The 22,220-nt window shown below is 36.2% G+C and overlaps 1 protein-coding gene across 8 annotated transcripts in view; it reads left to right on the forward strand.

The window, feature by feature from the left end:
* Positions 1-22,220, forward strand: part of LOC121418714 (signal-induced proliferation-associated 1-like protein 1) — a 93,763-nt gene that overhangs the window by 9,321 nt on the left and 62,222 nt on the right. For all 8 annotated transcript variants that reach the window (XM_041612782.1, XM_041612778.1, XM_041612777.1 and 5 more), the window contains exons 2-5: positions 3,856-5,729; positions 6,290-6,456; positions 10,129-10,274; positions 11,334-11,485. In XM_041612782.1, the coding sequence (XP_041468716.1) occupies positions 4,365-5,729; positions 6,290-6,456; positions 10,129-10,274; positions 11,334-11,485 (1,830 nt within the window). In that variant the 5' untranslated portion in view covers positions 3,856-4,364. The remainder of the gene's footprint in view (positions 1-3,855; positions 5,730-6,289; positions 6,457-10,128; positions 10,275-11,333; positions 11,486-22,220) is intronic.

The raw sequence follows: 22,220 nt of genomic DNA on the forward strand, positions 1-22,220 counted from the left end.
GTAGCATTTTTGTTGTAGGTCCATGATAGGAGTTCCCGTTTTATTTCCTCTATCTATTCATAATCCTAGTAAGTATGGTGTCAAGAGGTGATTAAACACAAAATGTTTATTTTTTAAATGTGAATACCCGGTAAATAGTATTGTTATTTCCAAATTCTTTATTTTCCATGTACAGTAGTTTATCAATCCTGAAATTAATATGTTTAGAAATGAAGGACATTTATACAATGTACGGTGTAGCAATGATACATGTAGCTGGTGCTCTATTAGTTTGCCGAATCTTGAGATTCAAGAAACCCCATGGCCCATCTCTACCAGCCCAAGTGAAGATCATGAATTTTGCTTTAGTGGTGAACTGAAATGTGACCTTGGGTTCCAAAGAATGCTTGCTTTTTGCTCTATGTTCGATGGTATGGTATCCTGAACAAATTATCCCAAGCTGAAACCTACATCTATGTGTGTTTCTACATGTACCCCTGCATTACATCATGTACGTTGATTGTTGACTATTAAAATAACATGCTATTTTGCAATTACCTCAAGTTTACTTGGGATTGCAATCTCAAGATTAAGCAAATTAAACAAAATATCTTTATAATGGGGCCTCGATGACAAATAATATCAAGATTGTTTAGACCAGGATAATTTGCCAGATTAGAAAAAGCGTGATAATTTTAAAGCTCTAGCTGGTGGAGATGGGACCTGTGAGAGTTTTTATGAATTTCATTACGCATGGTTGCTCAATATTTATTAATGAATGTGCAGATGTGCACATTTACAAGCTGTCTCTCCAATCTCGTTCAGATATGATGTAAGATACATGTATGTATGCCACTTGTATGAACAAGTCCCACCCAACCTGTACCATTCGTCTTGAGCGTACTTGTGGGTTTTATTTTCTGCACTATTTTGGCACGAAAGAAATTGGCATGAAAATGAGCGAGTTCTAGATGCTTAGATGTAGACGGAGACAAAAATCAATAAATCCATAAGCTGAAAATACAAACCCAACCCCATTTGAAAGCTAGGAAGCTGTTTAAAGGGGATGAAAACAGAAAAGAATCTCAATAAACAAAGGATGATTTGCAGAAAAATAACCAGAGGCGAGGAACATGGAATGTTGGCATTTGTGGCCCCTCCAATGATGAAGCAGGTGACATGTACATGTACATAAACGTAAATAAACATGTGACAGTGTACGGTACATGTACGTGTAAAAACAGATTGCCAACTTAGTACGTATGTGGCTTCAACACTTATGTAAGGGGCAATCTATCAAGTTAGTGTTTATGGAAACATACATGTATAAATGATAGAAATGTATCATTGACAAAATTCATTGAAAATCCAAAAGATGAATCACAAAAATTGTGATTATAAAAAAAGTGGTTCTGTGTCACTTGTGAGCTGCTTTCCACGTCATTTGATTGTCTTTTTATTTGGTGAATGATAAATCAATGAAATTTCTTTACATGAAGGCTATGTATAGGGCATACAGTTTGTCTTAAAACCTGCGAAGATTTTTTGGAATGAAAAAGCAATTTAGGGTACACATTTTTATTTAATTACAAAAAAAAATTGAAATATCTTTTTCCTTGGCAATATGTTGTTGCGATCCACATTGACTTTATAGTGAAGACCAACCAGTTTTTATAGCTGTGCACTAGTTGCCTGTAAAACTCTGATGGGCTCATTGGATTTATCAGATTGAAATAACTCTCGGTTTATATATCATATGGTAATTGCTGTGCTTTAAGGGTTAAAATCATTGCCAACAATTCCCTTATAAAGTCCAAGGGCACTTGTACCTCGCCATTCAGTTTATCCATTACAAAAATGCGTGCAATGTTCAAACCACATGCTGTGTTATCGCTGTGTCAATAACACAAGCAAATACATATCTACATGTACAGTGATAGCTTAAATCCCTTGTTGCTGCTGATATTTGTCAGAAAAAAGGAGTAGGTTCGGTCTGAATACAGTGAATAGGATTAGCATGTGTAGCAGCATTGCACTTCCTGCAGATTTGAATTTTCACACCCCAGATATCATTATGAAATATTATACACATTATGTATTTTTTTACATTTGATGACTCTGTAGCCCTCCTTGTTAAAATGCCAGAAAGTTGACAGAGGGATGAGTAAGGTTTGCTCATGTATGAAATCAAATTTCTTGCTAGGTCCCAAATTGTGAATGCTTTTAAATATTGGAATAGATGTAGGTCTACAATTTTTTTTATTGTTCCTTTACAATGAAAAAAAGTGTAATTTCAATCTTAGATTTAATACTGAATACATATATTCACACATAATTCAGGGGGTAAATATATTTGATTTTGTAGTGTCCGGGTGATATTTTTTTTCATATTTTTTCTTTCATGTACTTTGATCAGGAAGTTGATTCTTGCACAGTTCTCTTGTCAACAGAATGCTGCTTTTCAAAAATTAGTAAATAGAAAAGTTCAGGCTTCACTGGTGATAAATGTCTAGTGGGCTGAATTTGAGCGCATCGTATAATTGTAGGGATCAATGTTTACATACAAAATTATACAGTGTATCTTTATCATGACATTCCTATTGCGTGAATCATCGCAAAGAAGATCAAGTTACTCACACTGCATATTGATGTGTATGATCAGTTTAATGTGTGCTATTAGAAATATTGTTGGGGATTTCCAAACACTTATAACACAAACTCCTTTTGCTGGTAGATTTGATGATAAACTTTTCCAGACATCTTGATTATTAGGGAAACACTTTTACAATATCGATATTAATGAAATTTGATGATATTTCCGTCCTTGTGTTTAATACTTTATGGATTTAATGCTATTGTGTCTAATTATTTAACTGGAGCTTTGATAAACTGCCCCTGAGGAGGGGCACTCAAACTATATGTATATACAGTGTATATGGGCGCTAGCCATGCATGGAGCTGCTATGGGGCGGGGCGGCTTCTAAACAGAATTTTTGTCGTTGGGAGTATCTAGAGAACTGAAAATTATGTCTGAAAAAGGGGGTCATCAGAATGACACGTCCCCTTACCATCAAAATATGTGAGTGTCCCCCCCACTACCCCCTTCCCCCATCTTCCTGTCCATTCACCTTTTCCAAATTAGGAATTTGGGAGGGGGTCGTTACTTTAACCTTCTTTCAACACAAAATTTTTATGTCTTTTGTCGCTATCAAGCTGTCCTATTAAAGCAGATGCGATGGAACCATGGGATTCCAATTAATTTGCAGATTGCTGTAGGATGAGAAAATGAAGCTTGATTATGTCAAAAGGCCAGTGTGAAAGCAATTGTGCTCTTGTGAATTAGTTGATTGATCAATTGCGCGAAGTTCAAATGGTCTATCAATTTTATTGTTTTCTATTTTTGTGTTTGAAGCCTGTTCCATCTATTGCTTTGTAAGCATTGTTCTTTTCATGTGAATTGTTATTTTTCATGCGTTTTGATTTTAGTGTAAAATAGAGTTTGATAGAGGAATTCCAAACCAAGCTTAAAATGTCTATTTCTTTTACTATATTATGATCACATAATCATTTCATGTTTATTTCAAATGGGTGAAAAAAAGTCAGATCTAAGTATGGAGAATCCTGATGTTCTGAAAATGAATACAGTTTATTTGAAAATGTATTTTCAGGCATCTTTAAAGATAGCTCAGAATGCATGTATTAAATATTTTTGGAAACTACAATTGCAAGTCTTAATGTAATAGATGTTTGAAAATTAATCAGCTTGAATTATATACTGTTGTTTATGTATCTTCAAAAGTCTTCTTCCTGCTTTTATGTTTATTTTTTTTTAATCATCTTAAATTTCTGTTCCATTTTTTTCTCTCCAAACCACAGACGGATTTACCCTAATTCAAGGTCCTGTCCTACCGACCACACTGCTACTGGATCTACTCGCTTGACCTGGAAACGCTGATCAGGGGATGAGCATGTGATTACAGGCAGACCGTTCCAACTGTCCTTACAGGCATTTGTCTGTTGACAAATCAATGCTTGACTCAGCCACCAGACCAGGAAGGAAGGGGCAACCCGACACACAGGAGCAGAGCTGTTGTTTTGGCCAGGAAACCATTGTGTGTGATATCCATTCTAGTCCAGGTCGTGGACAGTGGAGGATGTACATCTATCTAACAGTGTGTGGGTTACTCTCTGGTGGATCGGATCACTTATTTTGAAGCTTTTATTTCAATGTGAATCACTAATATATAGAGGAGGATATGAATTATGATCGACAGTAATGATGTTGATTCAGACAGAAATGATTAGCAGATTTTCAGCTTGAGAGGTGGGTTCTGTTTTTGTTGCAGTCAGGGGAAAGGTGAGGCGATAAGGGTGCATGGCTGAATATGGCCACAGCAAGTAGAGGAGTGCATGGGAACTACGCACACAGCGGAGCGGTACAACCAGAGCTGATCCAATCAGCAAGACAAAGTGCACAGGAGATGGCTGATTATTATCACAGCAAGGTGGTACAAAACGGTCACTCCTCTTCATCTCAACAATCGGAAGATAACTATTACAGGCCAAGCTCAGCCACACAGAGCCAGGGCAACGGATACCAGTCAGGGAGCACAGTATCTAGGGGTGTGAGTACCCCAAGGAGCGATAGCCGCTCTTGGGGAAGGAGCAGTGGAGATAGTGGTAGTGGTCAACTCGGTTTGACCACTGGTCAATTTAGAGCAACTCCAGTGAAGGTCGATTTCCAGGCCAACGAGGAAGCATCTGAAGTTTCGGATAATGAGAAGGACTATCACAAGGAACTCATGTCATCAACGCAGGACTTGCTTGCCAGGCAGAGCCCTTGGCTTAGAAGTAAAGAGGAAGCTAGGCAGTACTGGAGAGATGAGGAAAAAAGGACTCACAGGTCCCCTCAACATCGAAGGCACAATACCAGCCCTGACGGCAAATACTTTGAGCAAGCTCTTGGGGTGGTCAGTGCCTCAACGGAAAGTCATCGAACCCTAGCATTGACCACAGATAATCTCAGGAAGTTTAACCGTGGGGGTGACTTACCCCGCATAACTCTGACACAGAATTTGAGGCGTAGTATGAGTAACTCAACATTAGACATGATTGAGAAAACAGACTTCAATGCAGCTGCTGTTACAAGGGATTTTGGGAGCACATCCTCACTAGATGTGCAGAGTACAGGAGGAGAGAGTTTCTTCAGAATGCTGCAGGACTACAAGGCTGTGGATGAGCGCAGTCCAGCGCCACCGCAGTTCAAGCAGCTTATCCAGGGTCGTGTGACCACAGTTCACGATGGGCGCAGCAACACTGCCCCTCTGCCTGCACGGACACCACAGACACCGCAGGCACCACCTAAGCAACGCAGTACTACTATTGAAAGAAGCCAAACCATACCCAGTCCTAAACAACCTCGCAGGTACCCAAGCAAAAGAGAAAAGAGGGACAGAACTAAATCATATTCTAACAATGAGCGCAGGCACGAGGGCTCCTTCTTTAGGAAACTGCGAAAAGGGGAAAGAGGTGATGTTTCCAAAGAAAACAGTGACAATAGAACTGCTGATGAAATGCTTGAAACAAGGATTGAAGAGGGTGTTAGGAGGAGAGCATTTGAGCATTTTGATGTGCAGAGCTTACACTTTGAACTTGGGGATTTAACCAGAAGTAGTGACTTAATTGCCAAGGGCAACATGACTACAGGTGCTTCAGCAGCTTCCAAGGCCAGTTCTACCAATACACCTGAAGTGAGTATAATGATCTATGTCTTCACATCTAAAAGCTTAATGATTGATCATTACAGGTTATCTTTATGATTGATTCCACATAATTACCAATGGAATCAATTATGAAAATGAAAATTAGCTACATGTATGAGCTATGATCATTTGCTATGTACATTGTGTAATACAGGATCCTGTTTACAACTTTGGGGTGTATTTTTAGAAGGAAATGTTTCACTCATGCAAAATACAACAATATGTTGCTGATAACAGTAACAAATTTCTAGATATACGTGTTGGCCAATTTTTTTAGAAAATGTAAACTGTAATATTTATTGCTTTCATATGAAAACTAAGGAGTCAGCATTAGCAAGTCGTTATAGTCTGCACTTCATGTAGGAAAATGAATGTAATTTCCTCCCCATGTTGTAATATTTAAATCCTATCAATTTAATTACACATCATGATAAAGTGACAGAAGTGACTTTAGTCAAAGACTTCAAAAGAGGTCATCACCCTATGGCTTTTCAAAGATGTATACAATACATGTATGTACACATTTCTTTTTGTTCTGACCTGTGCAGGGGAGCGTAGAGGATCTTTTAACCAATGAAGAGCAGGACCCTGGCGATAAGCAGAGCAACGATCTCCTCAGCAGTTGTCCTTATTTCCGTAACGAGATTGGGGATGAGGTCGAACCCAGGGTCACACTCTCCAAGATGGGCATGCTAAGCACTAGAGCAATGAGAAGGTGAGGACATTAGTCTTGCATCACAATATAGTAGAAAGTACATGTAATAATATCTGTTAAAGTTCCTGTAATTGTGGAATTTTGTTAGATAAGAAACAATGTGTTATAGACTTTTGCATTAGATGTTGGTAGCAAACTGAGTAATTCTTGAGGAGTGTGAAACAGTATGATACAAGATGGAGACCAAGGAGGATCCAGGGCAGTGCACTTGCTGTACTGGTTTTTTGTAGTCTTCAGGATAGACCAACCCCAGATGAGGAGAGGGGGAGCCGAGGGTGCAAAAACAAACTCACCACTGATCGTTTGTTTCATTAATTAAAATCTTTAGATCCCGAGAGGCAACAGTAGTTTTATGATCCCCCCCCCAAAAAAAAGAAGATCCAGCATTTCTAGTCCAATGCTACTGGGCATGTTATCCTGGACCTATATCACTTGACTGCTTTATAGATAACCTGGAATTTTATCTACTTGGGTTATTTGTAGGATTGGCCCAGTTCAGAATATGATTTTTATTTGGTTTGAAATTGGGGTTAGGGCTTACAAGATTTATATGCAATGATTCCATTTTCCTGGAGCAGAATTTCAAAATCTTTATTCTAAGCAATTTTCATGCTCATGAAGCATGTGGTCATCAGCATTGCCTTTTTAAAATTGTAATCCATTAGAGAAAACAAAAGTGTTCTTATCTCCATATCACCTGCCCTCTTATTATTTTCTATGTAGGCATATGTACATCTTCTAAAACAGGAAAAATATTTGTAAATTATGAGAACTTAGAGAGGTCTTAAAATAGTTTCATGCATTGACACCAACCTGAATCAAGTATAAAGGTCTAGTAATTTATGATTAAACAAGAAAACATAATACGTTCACCGTAATAAATTTCTTGCAACTTTTAACAATGTAGTAAATATCACTGCAGGTAAGAAGATATTGCAAAAGATTTTGTAACTTTTGTACTCCTTTTTTTTCACGATTGATATTATGAGTGACTTCTTTTGAATGGCAAAACACTTGGTATTTCCTGATTGGGGTAGAATACCTGATATGAAAATACCATTTATTTTCTTGAGTGGGCAGGTGTGAAAACCCCAAATGTTCATGTTTTAGAATCAAAGATCCTTGAAAACCATTAGGCATAGTGTATTGCCAACAGGAAGAGTCATGTTGGGCTGTTGCTACATGTTTATTGTGTCTCTATCATGTCTAGGTCTTACAGCCTAATTGTAATTGCGGCAGGAAACTTGCCATTTGAATGTATCTCACTTCTCACACCTTGTCTTTGCCACAGCATGGTATCACAGTTTGGAACCTTGAGAATTACCTTATCAAATTATATCTGGATAATTTTCAGAATTATAAGATTCTCATAATTGATGATTTATTGAGGATGGGATGAATTAATGAAGGGAAATTGAAGAGAGCATTGGGTATCAGGGTATTGAAATATTTAAGGATGGGCAGGGGGAGGAGGTTGGTCAGAAGTAGTTACATACTTTGGTTGCAACTTTTCATTCTGTACAGGGCATTTTAATTTTTTAACATGTACCTCTATATATTACATGTATATGAATGAGATGATTACTGTGTTTTCATCTTTACACAGAAAAAGAAGTTAAATATAGGCCGTGGGATAATAAAATAGTAATATTTCTGTTTGTAATTCCATCCATATTGGGTTTTTTTTTTGGTTGTGATTTACATTACCTGGACCATCCAGAATTTAACATACGTAATCTCAACAGACTCTGAATTTTATTATATTCATTTTCTTTATTTGAAATCTCTTGTAACTTCTTTTATTGCTTTCATTTATTTTGAAAACTTCACAGAGTTCTATATTGTTTTGGATACCAGGTTCATGCTTGTTCATTTATCAGTTTAATCATGATCATATCATGTCTGCATATCAGACTATCATTGGATGTGATCACATGACCAACCATCAGAATAATGTTTGTGTATCATACATGTACATGTACATGTAGGTTTTGTCTGGTGGAACAGCCTAACATCAAATTAATATGGGTATATCATAATACAAGTCTGCTGTCCGAGATGCTGTGTCCATATCTAATTTTATTTCCTGAAACAGAGAAGCCCTTTTATCTTTATGGTTTTGTTAATACCTATCATTTTGAATTTTGATATCATTTATGTTATGCTTTATTGATAAGGTAGTGTCTTGGCTTGTGTTTCTTGTTTGTGAGAACCCACAAAAGAAGAAAGTTTACAACTACTGTATAATGTATGATTTGAACACGCCCTGCATTTTCCAAGATATTGCTAGAATGTTGCAAATCAAGTGTACTCTTTTTAAGCAGGTTGAATGTTAAGGTTGATATGCATGTAATACAAATGTAAGCAAAAAAAAACCCCACAATTTTTATAGGACACACACTGTATTAATGCTTGAAAATGTCAATTGAAGCATTAGTTTTGTAACGAGTTTTATTACAGAAGAAATAGATTATGTGTGAACACACAGCGGTATAATTACAAATGATAGCTGTTGTTACCCAGGTTTATAGTACAGTATGCAAAGCTTACACAGCCAAGTAAAATTTAGTATGAACACATGTATGCAGCTAGACCAATAATATCTTGGAATCACAAACCATGTCTGCTGTTGCCCAGGTGGGCATGTAGACTATGTCTGGTATGGATGGCGGAGGTTGTTGCCAGGAGGGGCACCGGTAATCAACGCTGAATGGTGCTAATTGCTCCATGCAGTGACTGTTATGCCGGTTGGATCACATCCAGTACATAGGGCTGATTGGGGGTTGAACCTGTAAATAGGGGTCAAAATGAGGTCAATGAACTTTAACTGGAATGGGGATAGAAACTGCTTCATTTTGTTTACATTTGCGAGTGAGTGAATGAATGATTTATTAAACAATAATACAGCTCTGGATCATGTGAAAGTTGGTAAAATGGGACAAGAAATAGCAAGAACTGCTAGTCAAGCCTCTCATGGAGCTGAGTATATGTGACCTGGATGGATTAAGGATAGAGGATTAGTTTGACAGTTATCTTAATTATGATATACATGTAATTGCATGAGTGCGGAGCCGATGAAATCCAACCCTTCTATTGAGTTATGTGTTAGGCTTTATGTCACTTGCAAAGTGAAGTCTATCGCAAATAAAGAAACTATTTACATTAAGTTGATTGTCATGAACATACATGTATAATTTCTTTGTAGAGTACATTTTCTTCATCAGTCTTAGCCCATTTCTCATTATGATGTAATGAAAATGCCATATATTCAACATGACTAAAATAGTTTCTCCTAAAGTCTACACATGCAAAGAGTTTAAAATTAACAAGAACATGTAAGTTCGTTTGTACTTTTAACAAAAAAATATATTCAGCTTATAAAGATGAGTAATATAAAGCCTTTACAAAGAAAAAGACTTCCCCTGAATTTTTGCAATCCTTCATAAGGTCCTCTGAATACTGTGGTAAAGTATCATCAGAGCCATCTCCTCATCAAAGAAATTCCACAACTGTCATTCCCCTCCGCCCATTAACATCGGTATCCCATCCTCGCTCATGCATTCTCAAATACATTTATCCAATTGCCGGCTCAATCATATCAACTCTTCTTTTATGACATCACTTCCAATCACTGACTCAAACAAATCAACTCTTATTTTATGACTCTACCAGGTATCGCCATCAAACAATCCTTGAGAAGAGGGGGGCTTCCGAGCTCATCACCAACGATGACCAATCCAATTATGTCTGGCGTGGGCCTGTCATAGAACACATGGACCAAGGCGCCCTGTATTATCGCAAGTACTTCTACAAACATGGTAAGACCAAGGGCAAAATATGCATGTATAGTGGGGCAAAGTTTGCCCCTAAAATAAAAGAAAAGCCTTCACAATTGATAAAGACATTGCTATTCTCTATAATTCCATTTTTTAAAATAATTTTTTGTGTTAATTCTTTCTGTAGTAATTAATATGCAATCTGATATCAACAATTACCTTATTTTTTAATTATTTTGATTGTTTTCAAGTGAAGGGTTAACACTTGATTTATTTAAAAAAAAGGAATGTCATTCAAATTCTTTTTTGTTGGTCTACACTCTAAATTTCCTAATAACACTTTATAATTCTTGCATTAAAATTTCTTTTGCAAATTTGGCCAAATCCTGTCACTACAAATTTCCTGTGATGTGTAGCCTCCTGTCCATTTTTAGCCAGGCGATGTCAATTAGGGGATAATTTTTGTGCATGAAGTTTATCTAAGGCTGTTGGGACTGTCACTTTGATGTTTAACCTTTTGAATTGTGTCAGTCAAATGATCCTTGTAAAGTCAATAGAGAAATTATTTAGCACTTTTGCTAACCCGATTACCATGTGACGATGAAACAGATAATATACAGGTCCGTTTTAGCTTTGGTATGGATTGTGGATATATTGTACAGTTTGGGGTTTTGTTTTGTATTTGAAACAGAAAAAAAGATTTTCATCCACAGTGAATTTCAAGACCCAAACATGTGCACACATTAGTTCTAATAATGCCAACAGCCTTCTCCAAAATCTTATGAAAATTAATATCCTTATAAACTTGATGGCTCTATTTTTTCATAAGAAATTTATAAAGATAGTAGATTTTTTTCTTTATCAGGAAAGGAGAATTAATTTAGTTAAACTACCCATGTAAAAAATCATAAACACAGTTATGAACACTCTGTGGTCAAATCAGATGACGTGTGTCGTATTAAAATGATAAAGCATTTAGAAAATGTGAAGATCATGATTTATTGATGTTCAGCCCTATAAACTCAAGGATATTACACCTTCTCCTTGATGCATTTCTACCCACAATTCCATTCTTGTCCCTGGTTTATTTTGTTCCTGTAGAACATCAGAACTACTTTGGTGTGGACGACTTCCTTGGTCCTCTGGCCGTCAGCATCCGTAGGGAGAGGGTGGAGGAACAGGAGAGTCCGGTGGAGAATAGCAAAGACCATAACATGAGATATAGATACAGGATTCTACTCAGATCCAGTGAGGTAAGCATTGCTTGAAAATCAGCTTGCGACCAGCAAAATAGAGGTAATAAAGATGTTTGTTAGCAGCACTGGAACATCTCTTTTGAAATCTCAATGCAGGTGCGTCACATGGTACAAGTGTACTGATTAGTTGTTGCTTTCATGGAACAATAAATACACCAATAATCATGCACGATTTTTACATTTTATCGTAGAAATATGGTTACATTTAAAAAGCCCTTAAAATTTACTTGCTATTGAGTGCAAGATTCATGCAATAAACACCGAGAGGTTTATAGACAAAGTGGGTATTAGACAAAATGTACATAGCCCAACTGGAGATCTTGTGAAATGGTAAATGGGTGAAATGGATATATTCAACTAATTCATTATTGAAAATCATTTGTAATAACAATAGATTAATGGGATGAACTCAAATGAGAATTGGACAAAATTAGATCAGACTAAGTAGTAATTCACCAAGCCAGAGATCTAGTGGTTTTGAGAAACTGTTGTGGTTATAGCACAGGTCTTACAGCATATGCCTCTGATCATTCTACTGGAGCAGTTGTAAGATGTACGAGCAGTTGGTACTGGAGATGATGACCATATCAAGACTGACATGAAATGGATGCTGTTCTGTGTTTCAGTGAAGTTGATCCAGGGTACCAGTAGAATTGACATCTCGGCCTTGTAATATGATTTGACAATTATTTGATGTACATATAGTCAGTTGTGGGGGGGTGGGTGGGCGGGCCTTGAGGAGATCTTGGCCGTCGATCTCGCCGAAAAATGGCAAGCAGGTTGTCTGGGACATAATCTACAAAATTGTATGATAATTTGCAAATTGCTATGAAGTGATTATGCTAATTTATGCATAATTAGTGTGCAAATTCATACTTTTTCCTCTAACTGTAAAATGTCAAATGTTCTAATTTTTGGCATAGAAATGGTGTTCTAAGCAAATGAACATGACAAAAAATGGCGATATCAGATCAATTATATATTATATTTTTTTGCAATTTCTTTGTTTTTTATCTTTTGTTTTTCATTGTTTTTTTTTCGATGAACTTTATTGGGGACACGTTTGGGATAATAAAAGAAATCCATTGAGACCAGCAAAATTAAAAATAATCACACATTTATGATTTTTAGTTAAAAACACAATTTGCATTGACTTTGTACACAAATCACATTTTCAAGCAATTTTTGGCCAGACATGCACTTACAAAATGTTGCATAGTTTCGGAATCGCGTACCCGGGCATTGCAAAATTGGTCTCAAAAGATGTGCAAGACTCACTTGACTTTTAAAGTAAAAAGTCAAGTGAGTGGAGCGGTAAAAAAATTCACGCAGCAAAAATATTGCACAAACTGTTGAGGGTTAAGATAGGGTTAAGGCATGACAAACATCACATTTTCTAATAGAGTTAAAAGTAATCTGAGGAGAAATGATTTATAACCACTTCCCTTTTATAAATATCATGAATGTTAGCTCTAATTTCCCAAACATGTTCATCCACAGTATTACTCTTTGTTTTTATTGTGAAATTGGTGACCTATTCCATGGTCTTGTTGGTGAACCAATATTCCAGGGAGGCTAGGAGAATTACTTCTGTCATATCAGCGATACCGCCCATGTTTACCCAATGCCTTTGCAGAGAGAAGTAACAGTTTTGGTTTCACAGGAAGCGGGTCGACCAAAGAAACTCCATTCAGTTCTTGCATGAAGGAAATGTTCTGACTTTCCATTGTAGCAAACAGGAAGAACTTAGAGGAAGTACTTGAAAAGGTTACTGAGAGAGTTTTGGTTGGAGATTGAAACTGTTCTCAGAGGTATCACTTTCGGATGAGGATGTTTTCGTAGAAAGATCAGCTCTGCAGGGAGGTGCCATTGGCAATGGGAACTAGATTGTATGATAATGAAACAGCTTGAATTGCTCTGTATTGGACTTTTGATTGACACTATAGAGATAATCAAAATGAAAGAGTAGGAAGCAAGGAAGTTCATAGTTGTTCATGCTCCTGATATTGCATTGCAACTACGAAAATACATGTAAATAGCTATGTTAAATGCAATTGTTGCTGAATTGCTAGGTCACTCATAAAATATGAATTTATATAACCAATGAAAATGGACAATTATCCTTTTCCATGCATTGCAACAACAGCAACAGGTCAGTTTTTCAAACAGCAACAAACAAAATACATGTATGTCAACATTTGATGGCTTATTTCAATGTGACTGGATACAAGATAGATTTAAGTCAATTGAGTATAAAATTAGCCATCTTTTGAGCTCAGCTGTCCTCTGTCTTGATCCCTTAGAGGTCAGTGGTGACAGAGCTAAGTCTCATGGTCAATCATGTCATTGTCATGCAAGTTAGAATCACAAATAAAAACGTCAACCCCAAAACACAGTACCTGCTTTTCTTCGCAATTTGCTTGCAAAGCTTTTTTGCACTATGTTCATGGTGTTTGCCAACTCTTTAGAAATTCATTGTAAATACCTAGTTTTCTGAAAGTTTTTTTGCAAGTCGCAAAGTTTTCACAAATATTTAGCCTGTGATCCTTGAAAAAAACTGACAGAATGTAGCTATAGATCAATCTTGAGCGTTCACTGGGTTTAAAAAAAAAATATAAGTGGTATGAAGTTAAACAATAGGTTCATATTTTGGAATCTGTCAGTCATCTCTTCTTGTGTCAAATAAAGGGCGGAATCCTCTCCAGGATCCCCATCTTGAGATAGCAGCTAAGGTTTCCTGAAATAGTGCGCAATGATATTCCCAATTCAGGATATAGGAGATCCTAGAGCTTCGTTAGAATTGCCCAATATAGCAATCTGATATTCAGTGTGGAAATGAAGATGTAGGAAGATCACTATATTAAAGCAGCTCTTCAATCAAACAGTAGATCACCAGTATTGGCTTATGGGTGATTGATTACTCTACAGGAACATGATACTAGTCTTCGTGTATGGAATTGCCAATTAAAACTTATACAGCCAAATGCATATGAATGCCTTTAAAGTTTAAAGCCCACATTGGTTTAAGATTTGGTAATGTGAATAATGTTGAATACTTTCTGTAATGTCCAAATCTTTTAAAAGGGTAATAACAATATAGATTTACAGTAGTTTAATTGTTTCTTTGTAAAACTTTGTGTTTGATCATTAAACATGTTTAGCCCCCTTTAGTGGTCATGTTTTATTTCTCAGGCCTTGGAATGCTGATATATTTAGTTAATGAATAAAAATGATTTGTGTAAAAGATTGATTACAAAATGTCACTATTCCTGCTTAGATCATGAAACAACAATAGGTCCAGAATAAAATAAATGGAAGATTCGACCAGTTCATTTCCTAGTATTGAATCAGTTGACCTAATATGAGAAATATCTCTATCTCATTCCTCGTAATCCTAGAACTATTTTAGGGGTATCTCATGTCGTTTGGTCCTATTTCCAACACCATGAAACTCAAATATCTCTATAAGCATTATTAATCCATTGGATGACTAACCAAGAAGCGTTTTTGTAATTTTACGTCAGTTTTTTTTCACAAGGAACCTCCTCTCTTGCCTGTGTTGTTAGGGCTTCTCATGGGGAGTGAAATGAATTAATATTAATCCAATATTTCCTGCATGCTATACCCGTTCTTTTTTCTGCCATTTTACCACATTCCCTTCTCAAATAACTGGTCCTGGTTTTTATCATATCCTTGTCTGGCAAATGCCAACTTTGTTTGGTTTGGGTAATTCATAACCAACTTGGTTGTGTCAAGTCACATTATAAATAATTAAGATTATTTTATGTTGAGTTGGTATTCTTGGCACAGTCTAAAATCTGTACAAAGATAAACATAGTGTAATGATTAGTCGTTTGTCTGTATTGTTTGGAATTAGTCACCATGGGTGTGGTGGCTCAGTGGTTAAGCACCTGCCTCATGGATGGAAGGTCGTGGGTTCGATCCCGGCTGAGTCATTCCAAACAAATGGTACCTACTGCCTTCTTGTTGGTCGCTCGACATATTAGAATGGATAAGGGTGATAATAATATATTATGCAGGGCTATGTGGAAGATCAGCCAATGGCTGAAATGGCTACCCTCAGGAAATAACTGTTATTGTTATTTATAATGAGGTTTCTGCAATGCTTGTTTTTTATTCTTTTTTATATCTAGTGAGTAGCATGTGATATTTGATGTTAGTAATTTCTTGCATTGATTTTTATATCAAATATTGAATACTCCATATTTAAGTCACTTACTGAAATGATGTTCAATATAAATTGGAGTTGTCCACCTCCAGACTGTCAAATAATTACATGTGCTTGTTGTGGAAGAGGCCTGTTTTTTGTATGAGAAATAAACACTAAGCTTTTTTGAAATACATTTGTATTTGGATTAATCTATTCCATTTTTTCCACTCAAAGTACCAGCCAAATTAAAAGAGTGTGCACTTTACATTATCCCTCGTCTTTGGGTCAAATAGATGCTCATTGTAGCTGGACAGTGACTAGGCCTTTTTCTATTAACTGGGAAAAGTTGATAAACACCGGTGCTCCAAAAATGAAATTAGCAAAATAGAACTACTTCAAAACCTTTTCAGCATCTATATTACCGCCGATGCCATGGTTTATTTTTAAAGGCTTATTTTTAAAATGAGTTAATTGAGTTCTGTTATACAGGAACATCTGCGCTCCCTCTCTCTCTCTCTTTACACAGTGAATTGTACCTGTATTTTAGGAACAGAGGAAATTTGTGGGCTAATTTTTTTTAACACCTTCCTGTTTGCACATACATGTGCATGTACACTATCACATATAATGGCAACCTGTTTTGTGATTGATGGATTTCATCCATGATACTGTTTTAGCATGAATGTGTGCGGTGATGACAGATTTCCGGCTGTTGTCTTCCCGGGAGCAGGTGGTTGTACTCATCTTCCAATAGACACTGGCCAGTTGTACTTCCCAGCCAAAGGTGCTAGGGATGCGACTCAGGGGGCCCCACTTCTTAATGAAACATTCAACCTGTCTTTATTGCGTATTAATCATTTTGGGCCCAAAGCTGTAAATTAGTTGATGAATCAGTAATTGTATGCTAAATCCATCTATTCTCCTTCTCTTCCTTTTAAATGATCCTGTTAACAAGTTGCTAAGGTACAGATTGATTGGGCCAAAACATACCATTATTGTCACTATAGGGAATAAGATTTAGTCACTTTTCAGCATTTTTCAAAGCTACGTGTACATGTATTTTAAACTTGATTTATGATGACCAGTGGTGCAATGAGCAAAAATGAATACAAAAAAATATATGGGGGCTGAAGTATTGAATATGTTCCATGATTGTTAAGAAACTGTGAGTGAAGCCAAAAAATCTGGTTAAAAAATAGGTAAATTGATTGTAATTGGTCCTATTAAAAACACAAACCTGAAAGTTAACAGACTACATCTAATCATTCAGATATTGATGAAATTCAATACAGTGATGGTTTGACAAAAGTGCCTGTTTTATTATTTTGTTATGGTGGCCATTATAAGTTGAAGTTGTTTTTTTTTCATAATTTTTAATACTTGTATTATTTAGTTGCATGTTCTTGTTTACTTGATAGTAGTGTCAAGTACTACATCTGTACATGCAACTCATTTTAGCTTCAGACAGGGGGGCTATCGTTTTACATTATTGGGAGGCTTGGATCATTCAAAAATATTGTTCAGGCTTACATGATAGCAGTTTACATATGTACCTATCAGTGAGGGAGATCAAAAGGAGAAACATACAATATACATGTAGAATTCAGCATCACTCTTACAGCTCCTTGGAGAAATATTCTTATAAAAAAATGATATCCATGGGAAGAAAAGTCGGAAGAACAGAGTACACACATCGTTATGACATTTTGATTACCTCTTTCCAACATATTTGCCTGCCATCCCAAGTTGAGATGTTTAATTTGACGTTTCATATCCACTTTATGGACTAGACACGTGATGTCTATTGCTTTTCACTTCACATGAACTACATTCTGAAGTAGGTTTCTCCTATTACCATTGCGTGATATGAATTTCTAATTGTGTTTTGATGTTCAAGACGCGCTCCTTGAGATTTGTCTTGAGATGTCTGTTTTGATAGATGAAAAGGAAATATGATCGCATGAGAGATTTACAGCCCACTGAAGATGTGACATATTTCTCCCATGAATTGGAGAGGGACATTCCCAGAAGATGTGTTACTTTCGCAGGTCATGTGAATGAGATGGGGAATCACAAAGAGAGATGGATAATGTTTTTATTCTGCACTACTACTACTGCATGTCTCTCTCTAAATGGAGTACAAACATATCATATGATTGTCAAAATTGTCTTTCAATGATACATTTCCAGTGAAGGTAGTTGACGGCAAATGCAATCAAAATGATACGATTATTGCAGCTGGAAGAAAGCTGAATGTAAGTGGCATATTTTGAAAACCATACCTTTTGGCTTTGGAAATTGAACTTAAGTATTGTGACAAGTATGGTCACTGGCATAAAACATTGTTTCTTCTTGTTTCATAATTAGATCTCAGCCTCCTCCAAATTGATAATAATACATTTATAGGGCATTTCATATGGGTGTCTGAAAGCGCACTATGAATCCATAACAAAAACAAAACACTATGCTAGTGTTGAAAAAAGATGATATACATTATAACCTGTCTTAGCAGAAACCTGTCTCTAGTGGCCACGAATATGGTCTCCCATTTCAACAGAATAATCAATTCAATTCATTTATTTGACATTCTTTAAAAACATACAAACATATGTACAAGTATACAACAACAAAGGAGTAAAAAAATAGGACCTGTCTATAGAAGCCATGTTTCCCTTGGGTGGCCTAGACAGGTTAGACTGTATTTTGCTTCTACAATATTCCCAAGTATTAAATTTTGCCTCTACAGTATTCCCAAGTATAAAGGAATATGTGGTAATGCTGGAAGGTGAAGATAATATTTTATCTGCTACTGACAATTTTGAAAAATTCTTGCTCTGTATACTTTTATACCTTTGCTCTGTAAGACATGGCAAAGCCTGTAAAAACATTAAACCAGTACAAATTGTAAATAGTAATCATACAGTCCTACATGTATATATGCACTCTCAGTAGGCTTCAGTTTTTGCGCCAGTGAACAAATAATAAATTATGGTATTCATCATGACTGTCAACTTCTTATATGCCGTCAACCAGTCATGCATGCAAAAGTGGCTTTCACACTTGTCCTTTTCAAGAGAAAGCCAGTAAATCAAGAGAATTTAGGCCTCAGAACACCACATAAATTATTTTAAATCAGATATAATTCTCTGCAATAAGTCTTTCATCCTATAGCAATTCATGTGCTCTCAAATTTTGCTTCAAATATCCCCAGGACCTGTGAGAGTGAAAAAGTTCTTGTAAATTTAGAGAGCACCTAATATTTTGTGGATTTTTTCTGATCAGGATGAAATCAGATAATAAAATCATTTGTGATGTGCTTAGTGTAAAATCACCTAAAGATCCAAGCAGTACAGGTATTGAAATGGAACCTTCGAAGCTGCCAAACAGTATCCCCGGGATGCTTGTAAAATCAATGAAAATTAGAGCTGTTTGGCTTCATGCGCTTGATTTCCCTGGTGCATGCTCATTCCGAGGTTTACTACCTCTATGGAGATTTTGGGGGTCAGCAGTGGATGAAAGTTGTTTGATGAAAAGGGTGTCTAGAGGTTCAAGTGTGAATTTATTTTATGAACCCTTGAAACAACAAATTAGGGAAGTGATCAAGATTAGGAGTGAAGAGGGGAGAAAAGATTTAATGGTACCAGGGTGGATGCTTTTAATCCATGAAGAGTGATGGCTCATTATAAATTGGTTTTGTATTATGTGAGCTGGGTTTCAAACCAGTAATGCAGAGGATGAATAAATCTAGCTGTGTGAACTCCTCTGTGATGCACATTGCACACTATCAAATCATAGATAGGAAATACCTAAATGTTAAGATCTGAAATTCTTCTTTTATTAGTGTCTGTTTAAAATGCATTTTATGAATGACCTAAAAGTTATTAGTTTGTGAATCGTGCTTGCTTTATCAGGCAAATTATAACTATATAATGGTTTATTTTTATGATGTTTGCCCCAAGATTTCAAAGTAAACTTTATTCCTTTTTCCTGGACCTTGTTCCAGTAATCTTTTTTATGTAGCTTACATGACAATTCTTTTACTACAAAGTTAGTATACTAAAAAGAAGACATCATATGCATGTAATGTTAGGTCATTAATGTTCTTGATTAGTTAAAAATAAGTTGTAGTCGGTGAAGATGTTACGTGACATCCCAACATAAATTTCCCCCATATCCATCCATGCCCATTTGTTGGTGCTAACATACGTCATGGCCGACCACTCTTCCCCAATAAATTGTCCATGTTTTATGCCAAGTGACATTCTTTATGGGCTAAGGAAATTCTTTGCATGCACAGTAACCATCCCTGCACATGTTTGATAAAATACTTCAAAAAGTAAAACACATTTAAAAGTTCAATGAATTTTTGAAATGTGCATGTTATGTAATGTCATTAATTTTGTCTCTTCTAGAATACTTGTAGTGAAAACTAGTTAATCTCTTCTAGAATACATGTAGTTAAAACTAATTTGTGGTCAGAAAAGATTTTCCATGACATCCCATCATCAATTCCTGCCCCCATATCCATCCCTGAACATTCGTTAGTGCCAACACATGCCATGGCCGACCACTCTTCCTCAATAAATTGTTCATGTTTTATGTCAAGTGACATTCTTCATAGGCTAAGGAAATTCTTTACATGCACAGAAGCCATCCCTGTACATGTAGATGCAGAAGTTTTCTTTAAAGGGGACAACATCATATAAGAATTGCTGAAACTTGCATTCATTTGTTAGTCGAATCTATTTTGATGATAGCATTTGACTTTAATTTCATTCACACTTATTTTTGTATAATAATGAAAATATGGCCCTCATTTTCCAGATTTGTTTTTGTAAGGAATATCAGAGAAAAGGGAAATGGAAGTGCAAAATAAGAGCCTATTGGGATTTAAATGTGTTAATTGATATTTATCTAAAATAATTTATATGAATTTGTCTGCATACAAAACATTCTGGTTGTTATTGAAAAAAATATTCAAGTTTATTTTGGAACAGGAAATTGTATTGATCATTATAAATTGTTGGCTCTAAGCCCACTCAAAATGGAGGATTTGGATACCTCTTCAGAAGCAAGGATTTAACTGAAAATAGAAATTATCAATATACTCCATGCTCATTTACATAGTTAGACAGAGGAAGACACAGTAATGAGGAATTATGTATTAAAAGCAATTCTATGTAGAATGATTTTCACAGTACAAGGCCAAGTATAATCAAATTTCTGGGAGCCTTGGATTATGTTTGAAAGGAGCTTGATTTCAATATGTGTAGGTGTAGCAGTGAATCCGAACTTGAGGGGAGGGCTTTCTTGGGACCCTAAAATATCCTCAAGGATAGAAGTATCAACGCAGGTAATCTCCAATCATAGACAGATAATGAACTTGTGATAGCTGGAATAATGGAGGAAAACTCCAGGTGGGGTTGTAGTCTCTAGATTCAGACCCATCTTAAAGCTGTGCAAATGTTGTTTATTAGTCTTTGTCTTGATGTTAACAATTCTTGTACACAGACTGATCTCTTTTCCCGAAATATCCAGAGTGATAATTCTTAAGAATAAAAAAGGTCCCAAGGTGGTAACCTGCCTGAACACATCTATGAAAGTATGACACATACTCCTGTCTAATCTGACCACTCAAACAACTTCAGTGGGAGCTGGCCATTTGGATATTACTCCGAGTGGGGGGGGACTTCCATTGATGAGTGGATACCATGCGCAACCAAGGGATCTTAATAAGCACCCTAAACACATATTTTCTATTTTCTGAAAATGCACCCTTTCACAAGTATTGGAGTGTGAAACCCTATCTTTAACAAGTATTGGAAACAAAACAATACTCTTGGCAAGTATTCCCTGAAATGAACCCCTTAACAAGTACAGCGATATGTTATTGTTATGTCATGGGTCCGTCGGTTGCATTTACACACCATTTGGTTTAATTAGTATGGCCTCACCTTCAACACCTCGCGCAAATGGAACTCTAAGCACGTAGTGTTGGGGCAAAAAGGAAATCCTCTATAAAACATTTGAGTCTTGTTTTATCATCTCCGCAAATTTGACCCTAAACACGTATAACTTTCCTAGTGAAATAGATACCCTTTTTTTCATTATTTTTGTGTTTTTGACACCCTTATCATGTTACGTACGTAACGTGCCCTATCTTGAAAAAGACATCCTTTTTACATGTTTTTTTGGTCGTGCATGGTATCCACTCGTCAATGTAAGTGCCCCCCCCCCCCCCCCGGGATATTACTGGTATTGGGGACAATTTTTTGTCTTGGTAATATTACATGTACGTTGTAAATGATTTAACATTTAAAACTCTTAAAAATATTTGCTCTTCCCATGTGCTCATCAATATTCATTTGTGAGTTTTATGAGAGCAAGAAGAAGAAGAAATGTGATTTTTTTTTATCAAAGTTGTTTAGTTTTTATTATTGAATGATACATGTACACGGATGTGGGCTCATACATGTGTACTGTATTCCATTTTGCGTCTTCAGGGCTAGACTAGTTAAAAAAAAAGTGTATAAGAAAGGATTTATAGAGAAGAGTGAGGGA

Source organism: Lytechinus variegatus, chromosome 7 (genome assembly GCF_018143015.1).
Source record: "Lytechinus variegatus isolate NC3 chromosome 7, Lvar_3.0, whole genome shotgun sequence".
Taxonomy (NCBI): domain Eukaryota; kingdom Metazoa; phylum Echinodermata; class Echinoidea; order Temnopleuroida; family Toxopneustidae; genus Lytechinus; species Lytechinus variegatus.